Source organism: Geotrypetes seraphini, chromosome 7 (genome assembly GCF_902459505.1).
Source record: "Geotrypetes seraphini chromosome 7, aGeoSer1.1, whole genome shotgun sequence".
NCBI lineage: Eukaryota > Metazoa > Chordata > Amphibia > Gymnophiona > Dermophiidae > Geotrypetes > Geotrypetes seraphini.
In genome coordinates, this window is record NC_047090.1 from 39049693 (window position 1) to 39074427 (window position 24735).

At 40.4% G+C, this 24735-nt stretch overlaps 1 protein-coding gene across 5 annotated transcripts in view; it reads left to right on the forward strand.

Moving 5' to 3' along the window:
• The window catches only part of PPP1R12A (protein phosphatase 1 regulatory subunit 12A), a 183881-nt gene that overhangs the window by 136989 nt on the left and 22157 nt on the right, over window positions 1–24735 (forward strand). For 4 of the 5 annotated variants that reach the window (XM_033951481.1, XM_033951484.1, XM_033951482.1 and 1 more), the window contains 3 exons: window positions 1618–1801; window positions 13903–14024; window positions 22136–22198. In XM_033951481.1, coding sequence (XP_033807372.1) covers window positions 1618–1801; window positions 13903–14024; window positions 22136–22198 — 369 coding nt within the window. Of the gene's footprint in view, window positions 1–1617; window positions 1802–4124; window positions 4353–13902; window positions 14025–22135; window positions 22199–24735 lie in introns of those variants that run through there. The other variant, XM_033951485.1, reaches the window with a different exon arrangement.

Here is a 24735-nt window from a genome sequence, read left to right on the forward strand (position 1 = left end):
GGCAGGTCGGTTTCGGAGTGTGGGGGTGGGACAAAGTATGGAAGGCAGTGACGGAGAGGTGCTGCTGGACCAGGGGAGCAGGGAAGAGGTGCTGCTGGATTGTGGGAGCAAGGAAGAGGGACAGGGGGAGCAGGGAAGAGGTGCTGCTGGACAGGGAGCAAGGAAGAGGGACCGGGGGAGCAGGGAAGAGGTGCTGCTGGACAGGGGGAGCAGGGAAGAGGGACCGGGGGAGCAGGGAAGAAGTGCTGCTGAACCAGGAGAGCACGGAAGAAGTGCTGCTGAACCGGGAGAGCACGGAAGAAGTGCTGCTGGACCGGGGGAGCAGGGAAGAGGGACGGGGGAGCAGGGAAGAGCGACAAGGGGAGCAGGGAAGAGGTGCTGCTGGACCGGGAGAGCAAGGAAGAGGTGCTGGACAAGGGGAGTAGGGAAGAGGTGCTGTTCACAGGGAAGTGGGGTGGAGGAGGAAAATGCTGCTGCTGCACAGGGAAAAGGAGGGGGAGGGTATGCTTCTGCTGCTACTGCACAGGGAAGTGGGAGTGGGGAGGGAAATGCTGCTGGTGAGAAAAGGGGTGGGGCTGAAAGGGAAAAGATGGGAGAAGGGGCTGGGGGGGGTAAAAATGGGTTTGGAGCTGGGGCTGGAAATAGGGGACATGTGAGGGAAGGAAGCTTTACTAGCACCCATTAATGTAACGGGCTTAAACACTAGTAAAATATATTTAGATATAGCTCATGCCAAGTTTGAGTTTCCAAGTTTATTATCAATCTTGATTATACTACTAAGGAGAGAAATCTATCATAGCAATTTACAATAAAATTCAGAAAACTGAAAGGAACTACAACATGTAGAGAAAAGGGATAGTGAAGGAGAGAAAGGAATACATGTATAAGGCAAGGTGGCTTAATATGAATTAGGGCTTATGATCTAAGGCCCTCCTTTACTAAGCTGTGGTAGAAATTCTATGAGTGTCGGAACATTTAGCACTCCAGGCCGCAAAAAAGGGGGTTAAGTTTGTACCTGACACAGGTTACGTGACTTGCCCAAGATCAACAAGAAGCAGCAAGATTTGAACTCTTGCTTCTTTGGTTCTGAGTAGAGAATGACATGGGGAATAAAGTTTTCCCCATTCCCACGGGAACTCAATTTTCCTGTCCTGTCCTGTCAAGTTCTTTTTCCTGTCCCTTTCCAATTCCTGCAAGCTGTGTCCTCATCTGCACAATCATAAATGTCTGAGGCTTGTGTGGTTAAGGTAGAGCTTACAGGAGTGGGACAGGGACGGCAACAAAACTCGCAGGGACGGGACAGGAAAATTGAGCTCCTGCGGAGACTGGGAAAAATGTGTCCCCGTGTCATTCTCTAGTTCTGAGCCTACTGCGGCCCACTAGGCTTCTCCTTCTTTGATCAAGTTTTTAACAGTTATTGTAGATTTAGTCTTGTTGAAGCTCCTATTGTGGTCATACAAAAGGTATGTTTTTGGGTTGGTTGTTTGTTTTTTTCTTGACAGTTTGAATTGTTCAAGAACATAAAATCAAATATAAGTTAGAATTCTAATTTTGCACCATAAGGCACACTTAGAACTGTTAATATGGGAATTAATGTATTTTTGTTTTATTTTCTAGACCCATCAACGTTATAGACCCGTATCAACGTCAAGTCCACTCACCACTTCTTCCTCTTCCTCTTCACTTTACACCTCTGGGAGTTCTCTCCATTCAAGCCAATTAAATAGACCAAACAGCCTTATAGGTATAACATCTGCTTATACAACTTACTCCAGGAGTTCAGCAAAGGAGGCTGATAGAGGTAAGCACAATTCTCCTTGTTAATAGCCATCATGTTTTGGGAGGAGGGGGATGGACCATTTTGGGTTGAACACTTATGTGGAACAGGAAGGTAATAACTTCAAAAGCTGTTGGACTCTTATGTGGGTGCTACTACTGCTGTTCTTTTCATCATGCAGTTTTTTGTTTGGTGGTTTTGGGAAGCGAAGGTGAAAAGGTAATTTAGTACATGTGAAAGGTGCTTCCTTGACAGAGTGGAAATTGGTTTTCTGTTCACCCTGTCTTTGCAATTGTTTTTTTATTTATTCACCCATTCTAAATTTGGGTAAGTTGTACCTGAGGCAATGAGGCATGAAATGACTTACCCAAGCTCACAAGGCATATTAGTAGAACTTTAAACTTCTAGAGCAGTGGTCTATATACTCAAGTTGGTGATTAATTGGATAGATTATTGTAACATTCTATATTATAGTTTAAGACAAAAGGATATTTGGCAACTCCAATTACTTTAAAATACCTCTGTTAGGGTGACCAGGTTATCCATTCCAGAAGGGAGCCTTTTTTTTGGGCTGGTCCTAGATTTCTGCCAACCTCGCTGCATTACTTTGGGATGTAATTTTAAAACCAGGATTGGCAAAAAAAAGTCTCCCTTATGGAACGGGTAAACTGGTCATCCTAATCTCCATGAAATAAGTAGCTGGTGCAAGTGAATTCGACCATGTGATCTCTCTCCCTCCCCCCATACTTAAATTATTCCATAGGTTTCCAATATCACACAGACTAGCTTATAAATTATTACATCTGGTTTTTAAAATTAGACAAACTGGAGTATCCACTTTTTTAGACTGTTACCTCATTCCTTATAGCTCGCATGCTGTGTTCCTCGCAGCAGAATCTCCTCATTGTGCTAACACTTCGCCAACAGGTACCTATGATACCACACGCAGCTGAATTATTTCCATGATAGGACTCTCACTCTGGAATGTTCTTCCCTCTTACCTAAGCTTTTTAATCTCATTACACCTGGCTGGGCCTCTGCTTGTGCGGATCGCCGGACTTGATGGACCGAAGGTCTGATTCGGCGATGGCAGTTCTTATATTCTTTTTTTTCTTTTTTTTTTTTAATATCTTATTCATTTTTACATTATACAATCAAGTGTAAAAGAAATCAAGTCATACTGTACATTCTTCACTTGAAACTCTGCAATCATTTTATACCATAGACTATCCCCCCTCCCTCCCTTTTCATATATTATCCCTCATAATGTCATAAAACCCACTCATCCCCCTTCCCTCTACACATATTTAATGGGGATAAATACAATTATTTATTATAATACTCAATTAATGGTCCCCACACCACTTTAAATTTCTTATAATAACCTCTCTTAGTTGCCAATGTTTTTTCCATTTCATACACCTGACAAACCGAACTCCACCAAAAACAGTAATTCAATCCCCTATAGTCTTTCCAATTATGTGTTATATGTTGGATGGCAACTCCTGTTAAAATCATTAACAGTTTATTATTATTCGATGAAATTTGACTTTTGGCCCTCATAGACATTCCAAACAAAACTGTGTCATATGATAGGGCCTCAGGATTCTCTAACATACAATTTATTTGACTCCAGATCAATTTCCAAAAATTATTAATAAACGGACAATAAAATAATAGATGATCTAGAGTTCCAGCCTCAAGATGACAATGCCAACATCTATTAGACTTAGAGCAATCCAATTTTTGTAAACGAACAGGGGTCCAGAGTGCTCTATGCAACAGGAAAAACCATGTTTGCCTCATAGACGCAGACATTGTACATCTTATCCTCCAAGACCAAATACGTGGCCATTGAGATGCATTAATTTGATGCTTAATCTCAATGCTCCAAATATCTCTAAGTACAGTCCTTGGTTTTTTATTTAAATATCCAGATAATGTTTTGTACCACTGCGCGGCCTGGTGACCCATAAAATCTGCCTGGAAGCATAAGAATTCTAGAGTAAAATGAGTATTTAAAGATTTCCATTCAGGGAACCCTGCCTGAATGGCCTGCTTCAATTGCAACCATTTATAACTTTGTTTTTTATTAAGTCCAAATTTATGTTGTAATTGTGAAAACTCCAGCAGCTTACCATCATTAATAACATCATTTAAAGTACGTATTCCTGCTTCAATCCAATCCTTCCAGACAATCATAAAACCGCCTATTTGTATCTTGGAGTTCAGCCATATATTTTGACAAGTAGATTTTTGAATAGTACCGTAATAGGAGTTAAGTTGTTAACATACTTTAATGTTGTCCATGTGTCCATTAATATCCTATTACTTTTTCTTATTCTAGGCATTTTAATACTAATCAAATGACGAAGCCTAATAGGAGACATGAGCTGCCACTCCAACCATAACCAATCTGGAAGCTTCTCCATGAGTTCTGGGAGGACCCAATACATACCTTGGTGCAAGATATAGGATTGATGAAACCTATAAAAATTTGGAAAATTTACCCCTCCCTCCTCAATTGGTTTTTGTAAAGTCACTAGAGCAATTCTTACAGCTTTACCCAGCCAAATAAATTTACTAAGAATATTATTTAACTTTTTGTAAAAAGACCCCTGAAAAAAAACTGGTATCATTCCCATTTGATAACAAACCACAGGCAATATCATCATTTTGACTGTTTGTACTCTTCCCCACCAAGATAAATGTAAAGGATTCCATTGCTCACATAACTCTGTTACTTTTTGCAATAAACTTTTTTCATTCATTATAATTGTCTCATCAAGCGTGTTTTTTATCCATATACTTAAGTATTTTATTCCTTCTTCTTTCCATATAAAAGGGAATGAATCAAATAATCCTTTTGTGCAATGCACATTTAAAGGAAGAACTTCTGATTTAGTCCAATTTATTTTATATCCTGAAAACTTTCCAAATTTTTCTATCAAATCCAATAAATTTGGAATGGTTGTTTCAGGATTCCTCAAATGAAGTAATATATCATCCGCATATGCAGAAACTTTATATTCTTTATCCTTATGCGGTATACCCTGTATCTCCTCTTCCTGTTGAATAGCTAGTAATAAGGGTTCAAGCACTATATCAAAAAGTAAAGGAGATAGAGGACATCCCTGTCTAACTCCCCTTTGCAATTTAAAACAATCTGAAAAATTATTATTGATATATAATCTAGCAACAGGAGAGCTATACAGAGTTTTAATCATTTGTATAAATCCCGAACCAATACCAAACCACTCCATGGCCTGATACATAAATGTCCATTCCACACGATCAAAAGCTTTCTCTGCATCCAGAGACACAGAAAAAGCCGGATCTCCAATTTCTTTTGTTAAATATAGCATTTGCAATGCCAATCTGGTGTTATTAGAAGAGTGTCTCTGAGCAACAAACCCTGTTTGATTCATACCAACTATATGAGGAAGAGCTTTTGCCAAACGTGTAGCCAAAAGTTTGGCTAATAATTTACCATCTACATTTATCAACGAAATAGGCCTGTAATTTGAAACCAACATGGGATCTTTATTTGGCTTCGGCAAAACAATAGTTAATGATTCTGCCATAGTGCCTGATATACAACCTTTCTTTAGTTGATTCTGATATAAATTTAATAAATGAGGTAAAAGAGTATTTTGAAATGTTTTATAAAACTCTACCGTAAAACCATCACCACCTGGAGCGGTCCCCACTCTAAGAGACTTCAATGCTGTTTGTAATTCTTGTAAAGATATTGGATTTTCCAAACTTCTTTTTATATGATCAGGAATCTTTGGACCTTCAATATTATTTAAAAACTCTATACCATCTTTTTCTTTATTTAAATAAGACTCAGAAGAATACAGGTTTTTATAATAATTTAAAAACTGTTTTAAAATAGGACCAATCTGAAAATGAGTTTCACCTTTTTCATCTTTTATTGCATTCAATTTCATCTTTCTTTTTTTCACTTTAAGATAATTTGCCAATAGTCTTCCCGCCTTATTTGAACTACCATAATGCAAAGCTTGTTGACACATAATATTTTTTTTAGCCAAATTAGAAGAAATCTCATTATATTTATATTTTGCTTTTAATAAAGTTTGCAATGTAGAATTCTCCCACTTATTAATCAATTTTAATTCTAAATCTTTTATTTCTTGTTCCAATTCTGTAAATTGCTTATTTAATTGTTTTTTAGAATAAGCTGAAAATGATATAATTTGCCCTCTCATCGTTGCCTTAAAAGCATCCCATATTATTTCTGTAGATATTTCCTCTGTAATATTATTTTGAAAATATTCATCCATTTTTAATTGAAATTCTTCACAAAATTTTGGATATGCAAGCAATGCATTATTAAATCTCCATACCGGCCTAACATTATCTGGGTCATTAAAATTTAAAGAAATCCACACTCCTCCATGATCTGATAAAATTATTGGTTCTATAGAGGCTTGTGTAACATCTTGTATTAGCCCATCAGAAACAAAAATATAATCAATTCTAGAAAAAGATTTATGAACATGTGAATAAAATGAAAAATCTCGATCATTAAAATGAAGAATTCTCCATATATCTTTTAAATTACAAGAATTTATAAAATTATCCAACCCTAAAGATTTTAAAATTTTACTAGGTTTTTTATCCAATAAAGGGTCCACAACAGCATTAAAATCTCCTGCCACTATCAAATTATTAGCAGCCAGTGGTAAAATTATTGGTTGTAGAGTTTTAAAATATTCAATTTGATTCGAATTAGGTACGTACACATTAAATAGCGCCACAGTATTATTGCCCATACTCATGTTCACATGCACCCATCTTCCTAATTTATCTGCTTTTACCATATTAAATCCTGCTGTACATTTTTTATTTATTAAAATTGCTACCCCAGCTTTTTTTCCCACCGCTGGTGCAAAAAAGCAATCCTTCACCCAATTACCAATTAACTTTTTTGATTCATCTCCATTAAGGTGAGTCTCCTGTATGAAATAGACATCCGCATTCTGTTTTTTTAAATATAGCAATACTTTTTTCCTTTTTATCGGGTGGTTGAGACCATTAACATTTATTGAAAAAATTTTTAAAGTCATTATATTAAATCAAAACAATAATCAATAATATTCCTCACATCAATATTATAACCTCTTTTCCCCATTTTAAAATTATTATTAGACCCCATCCCTTCCCTTATACCCCTTCCCATATTCTTAATCCCCCCTCCTGTCCCTCCCTTGAATTATTTGCCAACTTTGAAACGCACACTTTGACTAGGCAATAGATAAACTCCCCACAAGCTATATTTATAATTTTAAACCAATAGCCAGATCATTATCATATTAAAATGAAAATCACTTTATCACACAAGACTTCTTTATTAAGGTTTACCTCTTTTTTTTTCCCTTTTCCCCCCATCTCTCATAAACCCTCCCTTCTTTACTCATTCATTACCATTAAGATATTATTGAAATACATAAATAATCAAATCAAATTTTAAAATTACAATCATCCAAACCACATCCATCTTTCATGGCAGACTACATCACATACCCTCAAATTAAATGTCACTTTTAAATATTATTAAATATATAATGGAAATCTTTCTTCCTGACTTTTTCTTTTCAAAAAGTCAATAATTCCCCAAACACAACAAATTTTATCCCTTTAACATAACCCTCCTAAAATTCCATACCTATTTTCACACTAGCATATTTGTTACCCTTTTAATTTCCACTCCATTCACAACATTCTCTTGTATCATATGCCACTACTGTTATATTATAACATCCAAACTTTCCCTACATCCTTTGATTTTTACCAAAACTTCTAATTTTTATTTTTTTTTTTTTACCTCCTCACATATCCACCATTATTTATATTAAGGTCAGACCAATTTTTAGCACAAACAATAATATTATGACTCTTGTTGCATTAATATATTTTAGTAAACTACTACTCCAAACAAAAAATGGATAAGAACCTCCTCCAAATCACAAACAATAATACAGGTTCCACATGCAATTGACTTATGCTTTATGCGAGGGAAAGACCTCAGAAGCCTGCACCATACACAGAAAAATTAATTCTAGCAATGGTTTCTTCAGCAGGACAGGTTTTCTATCATAGGTCGTAAAACCCTCACAGCCACCCGATTGACAAAACTTTTTTTGCTAGTGTATTTAACACTCAACTCTTTCAATCGGTGAAGAATTAACAAAAAAATGCACTTATCTGTTCAGAAATAAGAGCCCGACGGGACCCGTTTCGCCCTATTATTGGCTTCTTCGGGGGACTTTTTGACAGTGCACTCAGTATAAACACACTCTCATCAAAAAATGGCGCCATTTTTTGATGAGAGTGTGTTTATACTGAGTGCACTGTCAAAAAGTCCCCCGAAGAAGCCAATAATAGGGCGAAACGGGTCCCGTCGGGCTCTTATTTCTGAACAGATAAGTGCATTTTTTTGTTAATTCTTCACCGATTGAAAGAGTTGAGTGTTAAATACACTAGCAAAAAAAGTTTTGTCAATCGGGTGGCTGTGAGGGTTTTACGACCTATGATAGAAAACCTGTCCTGCTGAAGAAACCATTGCTAGAATTAATTTTTCTGTGTATGGTGCAGGCTTCTGAGGTCTTTCCCTAGCATAAAGCATAAGTCAATTGCATGTGGAACCTGTATTATTGTTTGCATTAATATATTTGCAATTTCAAAACTATAGTCCATACATAACAACAAATTTCCTCTTCTTGTAATGAGATGCTATATGTCCCACAATGTCTCCTTCCGAATCTCCTCTTGCTTGCAGTTCCATATCAATTTCTATCCTCTCACACTACTGTTTATACATTCTCAGTTTCATCTTTTGATCCACCTTAAATCTCCTTTCCAAATAATTTGCACAAAGATGTATAATGACCACAATTTCAAACTTGTGGTGTCATTCATAGGTCTTTCACATTCTACATATATAAACCCTGTTCCTTTTTATTGACCCTCATATCTCTGTCATTTTTATTTTAAGGTCAGGCCAACTATATACCAGAACCATCTTCAAAAAATCCTCTACTGCATTTATAGATTTTCATTTCAATGTCTTATTCCATATATCACAGCAGTCTTCTCCTTTTATGCAAATAATAATTGTAAGGCATATAAAGTCTCAGTCTAACTCTCATCTTGCTTGCAGATCCATTCTATTTAATGTCCTCTTGCTTGTAGTTTATACCTTCTCAGTACTATTTAGAACTTATCTCCTTCAATCTGTTTTTCACAATCCTCCACCGTTACTCAGACTGTCTGTCCAAACAGCAAGTCAGTATAATCCATCTTATTAACCTCTGTCTTTTAAAAGGTCTGTAATATTGCATCCCTTAAACTCTTACAGGCTACATTCCATTTGCCTCATGACAAGATAGAATGTGGAATGTATTTGAAATCCAACTGCAGCCATGCCTTTAGAATCTCATTAACTTTTTTTTTTTTAAACATATAAATTCCAAACAAATAATAAACATTTCAACCAAGAACACAAATACTTTCATCCAAATCTCTACTAAGTAGCCATTGGTGATTCGCACTGCTCCAGAAACTCCTTAAGTTTATCTGCAGTATCAAAATTCAAAGTTTTATTTTTATAAGTGACCCGCATAGTTGCCGGGTATATGAGCCCATATCTAGCACCCAGACTTCTCAGCTGTGGTCTCAAGTCTAATAGCTGCTTCCTCTTTTGTGCCGTTGCTCTGGCAAAGTCAGGCACTATGTAAATCTTTGAATCCTGACACTTTAAGTTTTTATTATCTTTAGCTAATTTAATTATTTCAGCTACCTGCTGATATCTAAGTAGCTTAAAGATCAGTGGACGTGGTCCTTTTTGGCTGTTTGATAATCTCGTTGGGACCCTGTGTGCACGTTCTATTTCCAACGGATACTTATTTTGCAACGGGAGCACCTTGGGCAAAAAATTAATTAAAAATCCAATCGGATCTGACTTTTCAATTCCCTCCGGGACCCCAAGCACCCTTAAATTACTCCTTCGTTCCCTATTGGACAAATCTTCCAGCTCCCTTTTCAGTGCTTCAATTTCCTTACTGTGTTCCTTGTGCTTTATACTTTCCTCCTCACACTTTTCCACTCGTTTATCAATTTGATCCACTTTCATTTCCATCGCTTGTAATTTATTTGATAAACATACCACCTCTTCTTTGACTTCTTTTATATTTTTAGCGCATTCCAATATTATTTCCTTTATCACCTTTATTTCTTTCATTATGTCTTTGTTTTCTACATCCTCCGGCGGCAACGGAACTGACAGCGGTGTAGCCGTATCAAATTTCGATCGCTTCACGCTTCCTGAGCTACTCCCCGCCGCCAAAATTTGGTTTTGCTTTCCCGAAGCCATTATTCACCTCTGCCTCACTTTTCAGAGTGAAATTTAAATTTTTTCCGGCTATGTTCTCTGTCAACTAGCTTGTCTTCACGGAGCAACTCCACTACCCAGCCATTTTCGTCCGCTCCAAAGCCACGCCCCCTGCAGTTCTTATATTCTTATTAGAATTTAAAACAATTCTCTTTGAAGACACCTCTAATTTTATTCACTGACCTCTCCATCCAGCACTAATGCCCGGTTACGGTCGGGGAGCTGGCCAGAGCAGATGAAGAAATTATATCCCTCCTATTCTTTAGCTTTTCCCCCCTCTTTCCTATCAACAATTGTAGTTCATTTTTTCTGCACACAGAATGCAAAGGATTATGATAAAGTACAGATAACAATAATTATCAGAATTTGGGTGAATCTAGGAGGAACAGAGTACACAATACTAGGTGTGTAAATAAGTAGGATTTAGAATAAACATAGTACACAATACTAGTATTCCGTGTGTTTATATGTAGGTTGAGTGTAATATGGTATAAATACATAAGATGAATGTATATATAGGGTGAATATAGTATTCCTTAGTGTGTATATCTAGGGGAAGATAGCATGTACAATCCATATATCTATATATATATATATGAAAAGATAGTGTGCATAAGAACATAAGAATTTCCATCAAACCCAGTATCCTGTTTCCAAAGTGGCCAACCCATGTCCTAAGTACCTAGCTAGATCCCAAGTAGAAAAACAGATTGTATGCTGCTTATCCTAGGAATAAGCAGTGGATTTCTCCAAGCCATCTCAATAATGGCCTATGGAACTTCTCTTTTAGGAAATTATCCAAGCCTTTTTTTAAACTCCGCTAAGCTAATTGATTTCACCAGATTCTCTGGCGATGAATCCTAGAATTTAAACTTTGTGTAAGGAAATATTTTCTCCAACTTATTTTAAATCTTCTATTTAATAGCTTCATCGTATGTCCTCCAGTCCTAGTATCTTTGGAAAGAGTGAACAAGCAATTCACATCTACCCTTTCCACTCCACTCAGTATTTTATGGACCTTTTATCATATTCCCCCCTTAGTTGTCTCTTCTCCAAGCTAAAGAGACCCAGCCACTTAAGCCTTTCCTCATTGGGAAGTCATCCCATCCTTTTTATCATTTTCGTCACCCATCTCTGTACCTTCTCTAATTCCGCAATATTTTTTTGAGATATGGTGACCAGAACTGCATACAGTATTTGAGGTGCAGCCGTACCATAAAGCGATACAAGGGCATTGTAACATTTTCATCTTTGTTTTCCATTCCTTTCCTGATAATTCCTAACTTTCTATTTGCTTTCTTAGCAGCCGCTTCACATTGAGCTGAGGATTTCAACGTATCCTCAACAATGACACCTAGATCCTTTTCCCGGGTAGTGACTCCTAACACAGAACCCAGCATCACTTAGCGTCTTTATCTGCCGTCATCTACTATGTTATGTTATGTTACTATAGTTCGGGTTTCTCTTTCCCACATTAAATGTGTAAAATCATCAGTGAGTAACCATCTGAAACGGCTTAAAAAACCACCATAGAAGCAACCTAACTCTTTATTGTGATACCATTACATCAGCTCATGTATGGAAAAACCATCACAGAAAACATCCTAACTCTAAACTAAACTAAACCTTAGGTTTGTATACCGCATCATCTCTACATTTGCAAAGCTCGACACGGTTAACAGGAGTTAGGGTAGAAAGGAACTCCAGAGGAGGGAAGGATGAAGAGGAAATTTAGAGGACTAGAATAATCAGAGAGGGAGGAAGAGTTACATTTTTGAGAATAACCAGGTTTTCGGATGTTTACGGAAGAGTTGGAGGGAGCTCAGATTCCTAAGCGGGGAGGTAAGGTTGTTCCAGAGCTCAGTGATTCTAAAAGGGAGGGAGGAACCTAGTTTTCCTTCAAGGGAGACGCCTTTTAGAGAGGGAAAGGAGAGTTTCAGTTTTTGGGTGGATCTGGTGGAATTTGGATTAGAGGAATTCCAAGAAAGAGGAATAAAGGGGGGAGGAGGTATTGTAACACCATTACTGAAGCTCATATATCATGTTATGCTATAGTGGTATACAGAAGCTCATGTAAACTGCTCTGAATTGACTCCCCATTCATTAGTAGTGATATAGAAGCTTTCAATAAACAATAATACCACATCACTCCCTTCCCTTATGTATTAATATATAAGTGTAAAGTGCTTCGATATACATTGATAGGCGGTATAAATAAACTTGAAATTTTCTGCATAAAGCAGGTGCGTAAAAATGTGGTGCCCACTTCTAGGCATTCTCGAGAATGAAAGATAGATGTTTGTTTGTTAAAATTTGATAATACCACCAAATCTTAGCAGAGTTCTCAGCGGACTGGCACTCATACACATTGCCTAAAATCTATACATGCATCTTTTTGTATTGGTACATTTATACCTGCCTCAGATCAAGTGTACAAGTGCACACCTATGGATAACATTATAGTCTTCAGGCAAGTCGAATATTAATTTGAAAGACTGGGGACTTTTGAGAAAGACATATTGAAATGCTAGACGCAAGAAACTTACCATATTTCAGGTACTGGAAGAATAGTTTTCATGCTTTTAATAATAATGGAATTACAAGGTGCAAAGAAAATATTCTTATCAATATGAAATAATAATTTACTATGACTTTCACCAAGAGCGAGGAGTCAATATTATAATGAATTAAGAGAGGAAATGTAAAAATGGAGAAAGTATGAATGCACTTCCGTTGGGGAGGGGGGAAGGGAAACAAATGGGTATGGGGGAGAAGACATACTATGGATTTTATAGGTACAGTGTTCCCCCATTAATTCGTGGTTCGCAAATCGCGGACTCAGTCATTCACGGTATTTTCTGACTGCCTCTTCAGGTCAGAAAATACAGGGAAAGAGTCTGCGAATAAACCTTCTACACAGCCGATTCCTCCTCCTCTCCTCCCCTTGTCAGCCAACCAGCCTTCTGCACAGCCGATTCCTCCTCCTCTCCCCCCTGGTCAGCCAATCAGCCTTCTGCACAGCCGATTCCTCCTCCCCTTCCCCCCCCCCCCGGGAGCATACAGGGTATGATTTACTGCACCCACTGGTGCCCCAGCTGCCCTCTCCTGCCTTTTTACAGACTCAAAACCGCATTTGTGGTTTTTCAAAATTCGCGGGTGTTCCTGGAATGGAACCCCCCACGAATTTTGGAAGAGTATTGTAATATTGTTTGCTAGTGCCTGAAAGTATGAACTGGGGTATGGAAAGGAAGTCGTGAAAAGCAGTCGGATATCATTGTTTGAGTGCGCGCATGAGACTGAGCGCCTAGGACTTTGTGTGCTCTGATATACTTCCTAGATGGAGAGTGAAAGAAAAGAATATATGAGGAAATAGTAGGGTAATGAAGGAATTATATATTAATGGATTAATATTTCAGTGTTTTGTTGTGGTGGTGCGTTTTTTTTAGAATGGGTTAGTTTTGCCAGTCTTGTTCATCTATATTACTCTGATCTTCCAATAAATTTTTTAAGTTAGTCATCAGATACAAAGCTGTCATCAGAACATAGCACAACATATGTGCGTCTGTACCTTAACAGCCTAGGCACCCTGTTGTAAGATTACCATTGTAGTGAATTTGAAATATTTGTATCCAATTGTGCTACATCTAGTTTGGAAGATTACTTTTCAGCTGTTTATCTTGTTTCATTAACTAAAACCAACTGTTTGCAGAAGGGGAGAAGAGAGAGGAAGAGAAGGAAGGTGAGGATAAATCACAGGCCAAATCAATACGAGAACGACGGAGACCAAGAGGAAAGCGAAGGTCTACAGGCGTTTCCTTTTGGACACAGGATGTAAGCCTGAACTGTTTTAAATTTTTCTGTGCTGTCAATATGCTTTGGATTAAGGGTTCTCAATTCCATTCCTGTAGGGCTGCAAATATGTCTGGTTTCCAAGATAACTAAGCTATGCAAACTGACCCTGATCTAGGCCAGTGTTTCTCAACTCTGTCCTGGAGTACCCCTTGCCAGTCAGGTTTTCATGATATGCATGGAAGAAATTTTGCATGTAATGGAAGCAGTGTATGCAAATCAAGTTTATGCATATTCAAAAACCTGATTGGCAAGGGGAGGTTACTCCAGGACCGAGTTGAGAAACCTGATCTAGGCCAGGAGTAGGCAATTCCGGTCCTTGAGAGCCAGTCAGGTCAGGTTTTCAGGATATCCACAATGAATATGTATGAAATGGATTTGCATGCACTGCTTCCTTGAGATGCAAATCTATCTCATGCATATTTATTGTGGACCTGGCTCTGGCTTTCGAGGACTGGAATTGCCTACCCCTGATCTAGGCCAGTAATTGGATGTGTTTATTTCCCTCACTGAGAATCCCTGTAATTTGTTTTCAGTGACTGACACAATAATTTCCCTCATCTGTGTCGCACAGAAACATGTTTTATGTTAAAGTAAGGATAAGTGTACATTTGAATGAGTATTTAATACTGATTTGTTCTGAAAGTTTGGTTTGGGTGGCTGCTTTTTTTTTTTCTGTTTCCAAATGCCTTTGTTAACCATTTTGTTCTGTTTGATCCACTGAGCTGTTTTAACTTCCTCATTCCCAATAGAGTTTCAGATGTTCTGTGAGTCAAAATTCTGGCCTTAAAGAAACAGGTGTATTAGCAGGGAAAGAAAACTGACTGAAGTGTAGTTACCATACTCAACCAATATAAAGCAAGAAATCTAAAGCTGGAAAAATGGCATCTACTTGAACATTATATAGTAAAGTTAAAATATTCCTCATTTATGTTGGGTTACCAAGATCACATTTAAACCTATAATGTGTGGGAGTTCAGTTTTAATCTAGATGTAAAGGTTTTAAAAGGAGGGGGTGTATGTCAGCAAATGCAAGTGAGGGATAAGGATACATTCCTGGTGCTGCAATTCTGCAATAAAATTAATATACAAAAAAGGTAAATTTGATCATGTTACTCCTCTCCTTAAAGAAGCTCATTGGCTCCCCATCACGCATCGCATCACCTACAAAATCATCTTACTCTCCTTTAAAATTAAACTTTTCCATCAACCACTATTCCTTGATAAACTACTGATTCCACAATGTTCCCCTCGTACTTTAAGATCCTCTGACCAAAAACTCCTCTTCATTCCTTCTTTAAAAGAATTCTATTACACCCGAAAAACCAATTTCGCAGTAACTGCACCCACACTATGGAACTCTCTTCCACAACATTTACGGGACGAACAAAATTTAAATAAATTCAAGACTGGCTTAAAGACTTTCTTATTTCAAGATGCTTTCGGTTGAATCTAAATCACTCTCCTTCTTCTCTTAAGTCTCTCTCTTATTCGTCTCCCACTCTCCCTCTTTCTGACTATTACAGCGAATAAGTATATGCTGCAACAATGCTACCCTATTCCTCACGTTCTATCCCCTCCCCACTTTCTCCTTCTTTACTAAATTATGTAACTTCTCCCTTCCTCCCATTATCTCCCTCACCCTCCAGTTTGTCTAGTCTACGTCATATACGTTCACATTATTTTATAACATTTTTAGCCTTTACAAAACACTGTTAACCGGCCAGACATTTGCTTGATGGTCGGGATATTAAAAAACTAATAAACTTGGAAACTTGGAAACTTGCTAGCAAAAAGATTTTCGTCACAATTGGGTAATTGTGGCTGTTCACATTGAAACATAGAAACATAGAAAGATGACGGCAGATAAGGGCTACAGCCCATCTAGTCTGCCCATACCATTGACCCCCTTTTAAGTCTACTGGCCCCCTTAACTCTACTGACCTGCTCTATTAAGTCTATATCCTAGCGACCCTATTTATTGGTATGACTCCCGCAGTGATCCCACATAGGTATCCCATTTATTCTTGAAGTCTGGGATACTGCGGGCCTCGATCACCTGTACTGGAAGCTTGTTCCAATGCTCTATCACTCGTTCCGTGAAGAAGTACTTCCTGACGTCTCCACGAAACTTCCCTCCCCTGAGTTTGAGCGGATGTCCTCTTGTGTTCGAGGGTCCTTTGAGAAGAAAGATATCATCTTCCACCTCGACCCGTCCCGTGATGTACTTAAATGTCTCAATCATGTCTCCCCTCTCCCTACGCTCCTCGAGAGTATAGAGCTGCAATTTGTTCAGTCTCTCTTCGTACGAGAGACCCTTTAGCTCCGAGACCATCCTAGTGGCCATCCGCTGAACCGATTCAATTCTGAGCACATCTTTACGGTAATGTAGCCTCCAAAATTGCACACAGTATTCCAGATGAGGTCTCACCATGGCTCTGTATAATGGCATCATGACCTCAGGCTTCCTGTTGACGAAACTTCTCTTGATACAACCCATCATCTGCCGTGCCTTAGATGAAGCCTTCTCCACTTGAGTAGCAGTCTTCATGTCTGCACTGATGATCACTCCCAAGTCTTGTTCTGCTGTAGTCTTGGTCAAAGTTTCTCCATTCAAGGTGTAAGTTCTGCATGGATTTCCATTTCCGAGATGCATGACCTTACATTTCTTGGCGTTGAAGCCCAGCTGCCAGACAGAGGACCAACTTTCTAAAGTACGGAGGTCCTGTTCCATAGTATTCTGCAGATTGTAGCCGTTTATGGTATTGCATAGTTTGGCATCATCAGCGAATAAGGTTACCTTACCTTGAAGCCCTTGAGTCAAATCCCTAATGAATATGTTGAAGAGGAGTGGACCCAGGACTGAGCCCTGCGGCACTCCGCTGGTCACTTCCGACGTTTTGGAGAGGGTACCGTTAACCATCACCCTCTGAAGTCTGCCACTTAGCCAATCTTTAACCCATGCAGTTAGTGTTACTCCTAACCCCATCGATTCCATCTTGTTCAGCAGTCTGCGGTGTGGGACGCTGTCAAAAGCCTTGCTGAAGTCAAGGTATACGACGTCTAAGGACTCTCCTGAGTCCAGCCTTCTTGTTACCCAGTCAAAGAAGCTAATAAGATTGGACTGGCAGGACCTACCCTTGGTGAATCCATGTTGACTGGGGTCCCGGAGATTCCCCTCATTCAAGACCGTATCTAATTTATGCTTAATTAGTGTTTCCATGAGTTTACACGCTATTGAAGTGAGACTCACCGGTCTATAGTTCGCAGCCTCAGCCTTGCAACCCTTTTTATGCAGAGGAATGACGTTGGCTGTTTTCCAGTCCAACGGAACTTTCCCTGTGCTTAGTGAGAGATTGAAGAGCACGGCCAACGGTTCCGCCAGAACATCTCTCAATTCTCTAAGCACTCTTGGGTGTAAATTGTCCAGTCCCATGGCCTTGTTCTCCTTGAGCCTTGTCAGCTCGCTTTAGACGTCTTCAGGTGTGAACTCAAAATCTGAAACGGGTCTTCCGCAATTTGTTTGTCCGTGTCCCGGTGCCTCACAGGTGAAGACTGAGCAGAAATATTCATTTAGTATTTTGGCTTTTTCAGAATCCGCCACCGCATAGTTTCCGTCCGGTCTTCTAAGGCGTACTATGCCGCCTGTGTTCCTTTTCCTATCACTAATATACCTGAATAAAGATTTGTCCCCTTTTTTAATGTTTTTTGCCAAAGTTTCTTCCACTCGAAGTTTGGCCTCCCTAACTGCTGTTTTGACCGCTGTGGACCTGGTCTTATATTCTACTTTAGTTTCCCTTCTCTGCGTACGTTTGTAGGAAAGAAATGCTGTTTTCTTCTCCTTAATGAGGTGCGAGATCTCCTCAGTGAACCATTGGGGTTTATTGTTTCTTTGCCGTTTGTCTACCGATTTTATGTAGCGATTAGTAGCTTCGTGTATGGATGATTTCAGGTACGACCACATAGCTTCCACATTACCGGTCTCTGCTTGGTCCTGCAGCGTCTGATGGATGAAATCTCCCATGCGTGTGAAGTCGGTGCCCCGGAAGTTAAGTACCTTTGTTTTTGTGATTGATTTAGGGAATCCTTTCCTAAGGTTGAACCATACCATGTTATGGTCGCTGGAGGCTAGCGTATCTCCTACCAAGACCTCTGAGACGCTTTCCCCATTGGTGAGTACCAGGTCAAGGATCGCCTGGGCCCTAGTGGGCTCCGTTACCATCTGTTTTAGTTGTGCACCATTTATGGAGGCCAAAAGCCTCTTGCTGCTACTGGTGGTTGCTGAAAATGTGTTCCAGTCTGCATCAGGCATGTTGAAGTCCCCAAGCAGTACAGTGTCTCCCCGTAGAGTGATATTCTCTATGTCCTCGATTAATTCCGTGTCCATGTCTTCCATTTGTCTTGGGGGTCTGTATACCACACCAAGATACAGGCATTTATTGCCACCTCTTGCCAGGTTAACTCAGAGGGACTCCCCGGTGTATTTGACATCTGTGATCCTGGTGGTTTTGATGTCTTCTTTAATGTATAGTGCTACCCCACCACCTAACCTGCCCTCTCTGTCATGACGAAGTAGATTGTACCCCGGTATAGTCATATCCCACCCATGTGAGTCCGTAAACCATGTTTCGGTTATTGCCACTACGTCTAGGTTGGCATCCCTTATTTCAGTTTCCAGCTCTAGAATTTTATTGCCTAGACTGTGAGCATTAATATACATGGCCCTCCACAAATTGTGTTTGCTAGGTCGCTGTAAGGCGTTTTCCACCTGAGTCTGTGTGGCTCCTAGAGAACTGTTTGCTATGTGTGCCCTTACCTTGGAAGCAGAGTGTCGACTCATCCCATCAGGATAGTTCCTTTCCGCACCAGTACATGAGTAGGTACCCTCCCCCAACTTACCTAGTTTAAAGCCCTACGAAGCAGGCGGGCTAGTCGGTGTCCGAAGATGTTCTTACCTCTGCTGGTCAAGTGGAGTCCGTCTGGTCCCAGAAGTCCTTGTAACGCCTCTCCATGATTCAGGAATCCAAAGTTCATATCCCGACACCATCCTTGTAGCCATTCGTTGGTTCTTAGGATACATTCATCTCTGGCTCTTCCCTTGCCTCTGACTGGGAGGATTGAAGAGAAGACCACCTGCGCACCCGTCTGCTTCAGCCTCACACCCAAGGCTCCGAAGTCTCTGGCGATGGTCTCCTGGGTGTTCCTTGCAGTGTCGTTCATACCTATGTGGATAAGAAGCATAGGAAAATGATCATGAGGTGTGAGTAGTTTACCCAGGTTGGTGGTGACGTCCCGTATCTTGGCTCCAGGTAGACAGCAAACCTCTCTCGAGAGTGTATCCGGTCTACAGATTGGTCCCTCGGTGCCCCTCAGCATGGAGTCCCCAATGACTATTACTCTGCGCTTCTTTCATTGTGGGGGGGAGTCGGTCATCAGATGGAGCTGCTTGTTGGGTCTGCTCCTGTTCTTCGTGTTGGGTCTGTTCTTGTTTGTCGTCGGCAGCTTCTTCTTGGAGAATCTGGAATCTGTTCCTCAGGATGAGGTGAGGGGTTGACGTAGGGTTGGCCTGTTGGGGAGAAAAAGAAGAGGATGAAGAAATTGAAAAAGGGGGGGGGGATCTCCTTTGTTTACCTTTGCCTGTGGAAGAGGTCACCAGCTGCCAGGTGTCATTGTCGCTGGCCATTGCCTGTATCCCAAATGTCGGTTTCAAAGCTGATGATTTGGGCGTCTCGAGAATGGACTTGTCGTGGGCATGTTCTGTGACTTGAGACAACTCCTGAACGACTCCGTCGATGTAGGCTTCATCCTCGCGGATGCTCCTCAGGCGTTCCACTTCCTCCCTGAGGCTCCACAGTTCCTGCATGAGAGCCCCATCCAGCTGAGCGGCCTCCTCTGTTTGCGTGGAGACTGTAGTGTAATGCCAAGGGATGGACTCGGTCTGCACAGAGACCTCTGTCCATCGTCCTGGATCCTCCTCCCTCTGCACGCCGTCCATGATCTCCTCCTGGATTCCCATGGTGGCTGGAATGCTGGAATTGATTGTAGCCTTGGCGCTTCTAGTCCTCCCTGCCATTTCCAAGTTGTGATTTAGGTCTGCCTGTTAGAGAAAAAAAACAAAAAAGAGAGAGAAAGTTAGAAATAGCCGACTGAGAGTTAGTGTGAGATTGCGAGAGATATTGATGTCTGAGAGATTAGGGAGTCTGAGAGATTAATGCGAGATTGTGAAGGTTTGGATTGTCTGAGAGATTAAAAAGTAAAGAGCTGAGAGTGTATGAAGGGGTGGCTGTCTGTGAGTTAGTGTGAGAGTAGCAAGTTTGTGTGAAGTACGAGGGTTTGTGAGATTAGGGGGAGGCTTCATCTAAGGCAAGGCAGATATTGGGTTGTATCAATAGAAGTTTCGTCAGCCGAAAGCCTGAAGTCATAATGCCGTTGTACAGGGCCATGGTGAGACCTCATCTGGAGTACTGTGTGCAATTCTGGAGGCCACATTACAGTAAAGATGAGCGCAGAATTGAATAGGTTCAACGGACGGCCACCAGGATGATCTCGGGGCTCAAGGGTCTCTCGTACGAAGAGAGACTGAACAAATTGCAGCTCTACACTCTTGAGGAACATAGGAAGAGGGGAGACATGATCGAAACATTTAAGTACCTCACGGGACGTGTCGAAGTGGAAGATGATATTTTCTTTCTCAAGGGACCCTCGGCCACAAGAGGGCACCCGCTCAAACTCAGGGGCGGAAAATTTCATGGCGACACCAGAAAGTATTTCTTCACAGAGAGAGTGGTTGATCATTGGAACAAGCTTCCAGTGCAGGTGATCGAGGCAGACAGCGTGCCAGACTTTAAGAATAAATGGGATACCCATGTGGAATCCCTACGAGGATCAAGATAAGGAAATTGGGTCATTAGGGCATAGACAGGGGGTGGGTAAGCAGAGTGGGCAGACTTGATGGGCTGTAGCCCTTTTCTGCCGTCATCTTCTATGTTTCTATGGTATAGGTTAAAGGGATAGGTTGCTGCTCTAAGATATCCTAGTTGAGTGTAGTTTGGCTCTCCTCAAGGCTCTTCGCAAAGGCGCTCTCGCTAAGGCGAGCGCCTTTGCCGCTCGCATTCGCCATGCGCAGAACGGCTGGGCGCCGTTGGCTCCCTTCTTCTTAAAGGGGGAGCCCGGGCCCGATGCAACCTGTGACTCGGGTGGGGGGGGCGGAGCTAACTCTCGCCGCGACCCCGGACTTGCAGCCTGCTCTGGCTGCTCTTCCTGCCTTCCCCTCTGCCTCTCCTCCTGTAAAAAGAAAAAAGCAACAAAAAAAAAGCCTTGCCGAGGTTTGCCTCGTGCCCTGGCTCCCTTCTTCTCCATTGGGTCTTATCTAGACACAGACTAGGTTTTACAGGGTATTTACAGGGCTAAACACTAGATCATCCAATGACACATGATTGCATTGGATAATCACAATTACCTCCTTTTTATTTGTAGAGTATACTTTAAGCTTAAGAATTTTTTGAGAAAAAAGACCAGAATCATTCTTACTGCTTGAGAATGCCTCAGGCTGAGTGGAGAATATGTTGGGCGCTAACAGTACAAAAGTGTGTGTATATTTTTTAAAATGTATAGCTTGCAGTATTTCCAAATTCTAGTTGGGGTACAAAAAGCATACACACACAATTAAAATTAACAGGAAACATAAAACATGATCAAACAATTTTAGCTCAACTTCGTTACTTATAATGTCATCCTCCTGAAAAAAATATGTATGAGTAACTATCAAAAGCTTTTTGAAATCAAGTTTTATTTGTGTGCACATATGTGTATGGATGAATCTATATACTTTATAGATTGTATATAATATGTGTTGGGGGGGGGAAATAAAAGATGCTTAGAGCAAACTGGTGTCTACCAAGGACTGGTAAGTTGTATATCTGTGCCCTACTCCAGAGGATGTGGGAATGCAAGGAAAGAAGTAAAGTATGGGATGGGTATGTATAGATTATGGCTAGTCTAACACAGTCCTGCACTTGAAGTGCAATTTAAAACAGTTGTTGCATTTGAGAAAAATAATCTGAGGCATTTGCAAACCTTTTTTTAAAAACCAGAGTGATGACAATGACCAGGAGCATCCATCAGACACAGAAGATGGAACAAACAAGGAAAGTCAGGTAACGCTTGATTTTTAGATGGAATTCTTGAAAAATATAACACTTTGTATTTGTTAGATCTAGTTGAAATTTAGTATTTTCTATCTATAGAGAAACACCTATCTTCTGTGCACATAATGGTGGCAAAGTTGTGTGTTTGATCTAAAGCTATACTTTTAATGCTTTTATCTAAGCAGTCCAAGAATAGTCCTTATCAGTGGGGTGCCATAAGGATTGATCCTTAGTCCCAGTCTTAACTTCCTGTGCAAACACGTTCGATTCCTTATGGTTGGGTTAAACACCTAAACTTGCGAGCTGCTTGTAGAAGAACTCGATCATTTTCTTCTCTGCCCCCTACTCACAAGTTGCGTACAGAAATCATCAATCATTTTCTTCTCTCTGCCCACTTTGCTCTCTGGGCAGCATCCCCTCTCCTCAGTCTTAACTTCTGCAAGCAAGTTGAGAAGATCTTTCATCTGCTCTTCACTAGATTTTTTATCTTCAGGATTTAATTCATTCTTGGTCGAGGTTTCCCTGTGGTAAGAGGTTCCCAGTAGTCCTGGGACAGCTCTGTCTGGGAGAAGGGTCAGATGCTGAAGCCAGGAGGGTCACACTTTTAAAAACTGTTGAACGAAGTAATATTGGACGAAGTATGTCTAACTGCTCCCTGGGAGCATGCTTACACTGTGGAGTCAGGCGCTTGTGCTTAGGCTGATCTGGCCCCATGGCTGGCCAGGAGGCTTGGCAGAGGTCGGTTGTGAGTGTTCCCCCCCTCCCCCACCTTGAAGAATCACATGGGAGCTGAGGAATCGAGGGTTTCAGGTTTTTGGAACCTGAATAAAAGGCAGTCTGAAGACAAGCTGCTGGAGCTACCCTTGCTTTGACTGAGGCAGAAATCCCTTCTCCATTTCCAACTGTGGTGAGAAGCTGATACAGGCACAGCATATGACAGATAAGAATTGCCATACTAGGATAGACTGAAGGTCTATCAAGCCCAGTATCCTGTTTCCAAAAGTAGCCAACCCAGGTCCCACTAGATCCAGAGTAGTAAAACAGATTTTATGCTGCTTATCCTAGGAATGGATTTCCTCAAGCAGTGGATTTCCTCAATAATAATAATAACTTTATTTCTTATATACTGCCATAATCTTACGACTTCTAGGCGGTACACAGTGAAGAGAGCTGGACAGTCAGCAAATTACAGAATACAAATGGCGAGGATGATAACAGTACCTATGGACTTCTCTCTTAGGCAATTATCCAAACCTTTTTTAAACCCTTATAAGCTAACTGTTTTCAGATCTGTGAGTACAGCTTAAAAAGATTTCTTTCATAGGCCAACCACTCAAGTGCCATATATTTCATATTGCATCTCCACAATAAACAAGTAACATCCATTGCAAAGGGAACAGTTTATAACATGGGTTATTTGCTGTGATTTCAGTTAATGCACTGTAACCAGAAGCTGGGCGGGATTGAATTGTTTTTGGTCTAAACCTAACTCAGTTTAAAAATAAAGGTCTATTTTAAAGCAGAGTTTCTCAACCCAGTCCTTGAGACATGCCCAGCCAGTCAGATTTTCAAGATAGACAAAATGAATATGACTGGCTGGGCATGTCTCGAGGACTGGTTTGGGAACCACTGCTTTAAAGTGAGATAATCAAATGGCTTCCCCAATAAAGATCTGAAAGAATTCATTTGGTCTCTCCACTATGGTCTTGTCCTCCCTGAGTGCTTGTTTATGCCTTCGTGATCTGATGGTCCAGCTGACTCCCTCTCAGGCTTCTTGTGTCCGATGTACCTGACAGTTTTGGTTTTTTTTGCCTCTACAGCAAGATATTTGCCCCCCAATTCTTTATCCTCCCTTGCCAGGGTTTATGCTGCTTCCTGTTTTCTTCGTTCAAATCCTTTTTCCGTGTTTTTGAAAGATGTTCACTTTGGCTGGCATTTCCTTCTGTTGTCATCCTGACCAGCTGTTTCATGAAGTAGTCATCAAATTTATCTCCTAGTATTTCCAGGCATGAAATTTTTCCAGTCAATATCAGGGTAATTGAAATCCTCCATTATTTAGAGTGTTGACAAATTTGTTGGCTTCCCTAATTTCTGCTAACATATTTCATGGTCTGTATTCAGTGTGGCCAAGTGGATAGTACTACACCCCAATAGTGTTGTCTTCCTTCACATGTATAGAATTTCTGTCTTTAAAGATTCTACATTGCAATGTATTTCCTATTTATTCTGTGACTTAATACCTGAGGGAAAGGGACAGGGACTTATATACCGCCTTCTTATAGTTTCACAACCACACTCAAAGCGGTTTACATACAGGTACTTCAAGCATTTTCCTTGTCTGTCCTGGTGGGGCTCTGCCTGCCACTTGGATCCCACAGATAGAACAGGGGACATTTTCTGAATTTTGAACAGGCCCATGGAAGGCTGAGAGATCCAGGATTCCCACCAGAGAGATTAATAATTGTATTAAAGGTTACAATAATCCCTTTTCAACCTATGCAGTTCATAACAGTATTTGACCATTGATTTATTGTAGGCAAAATACA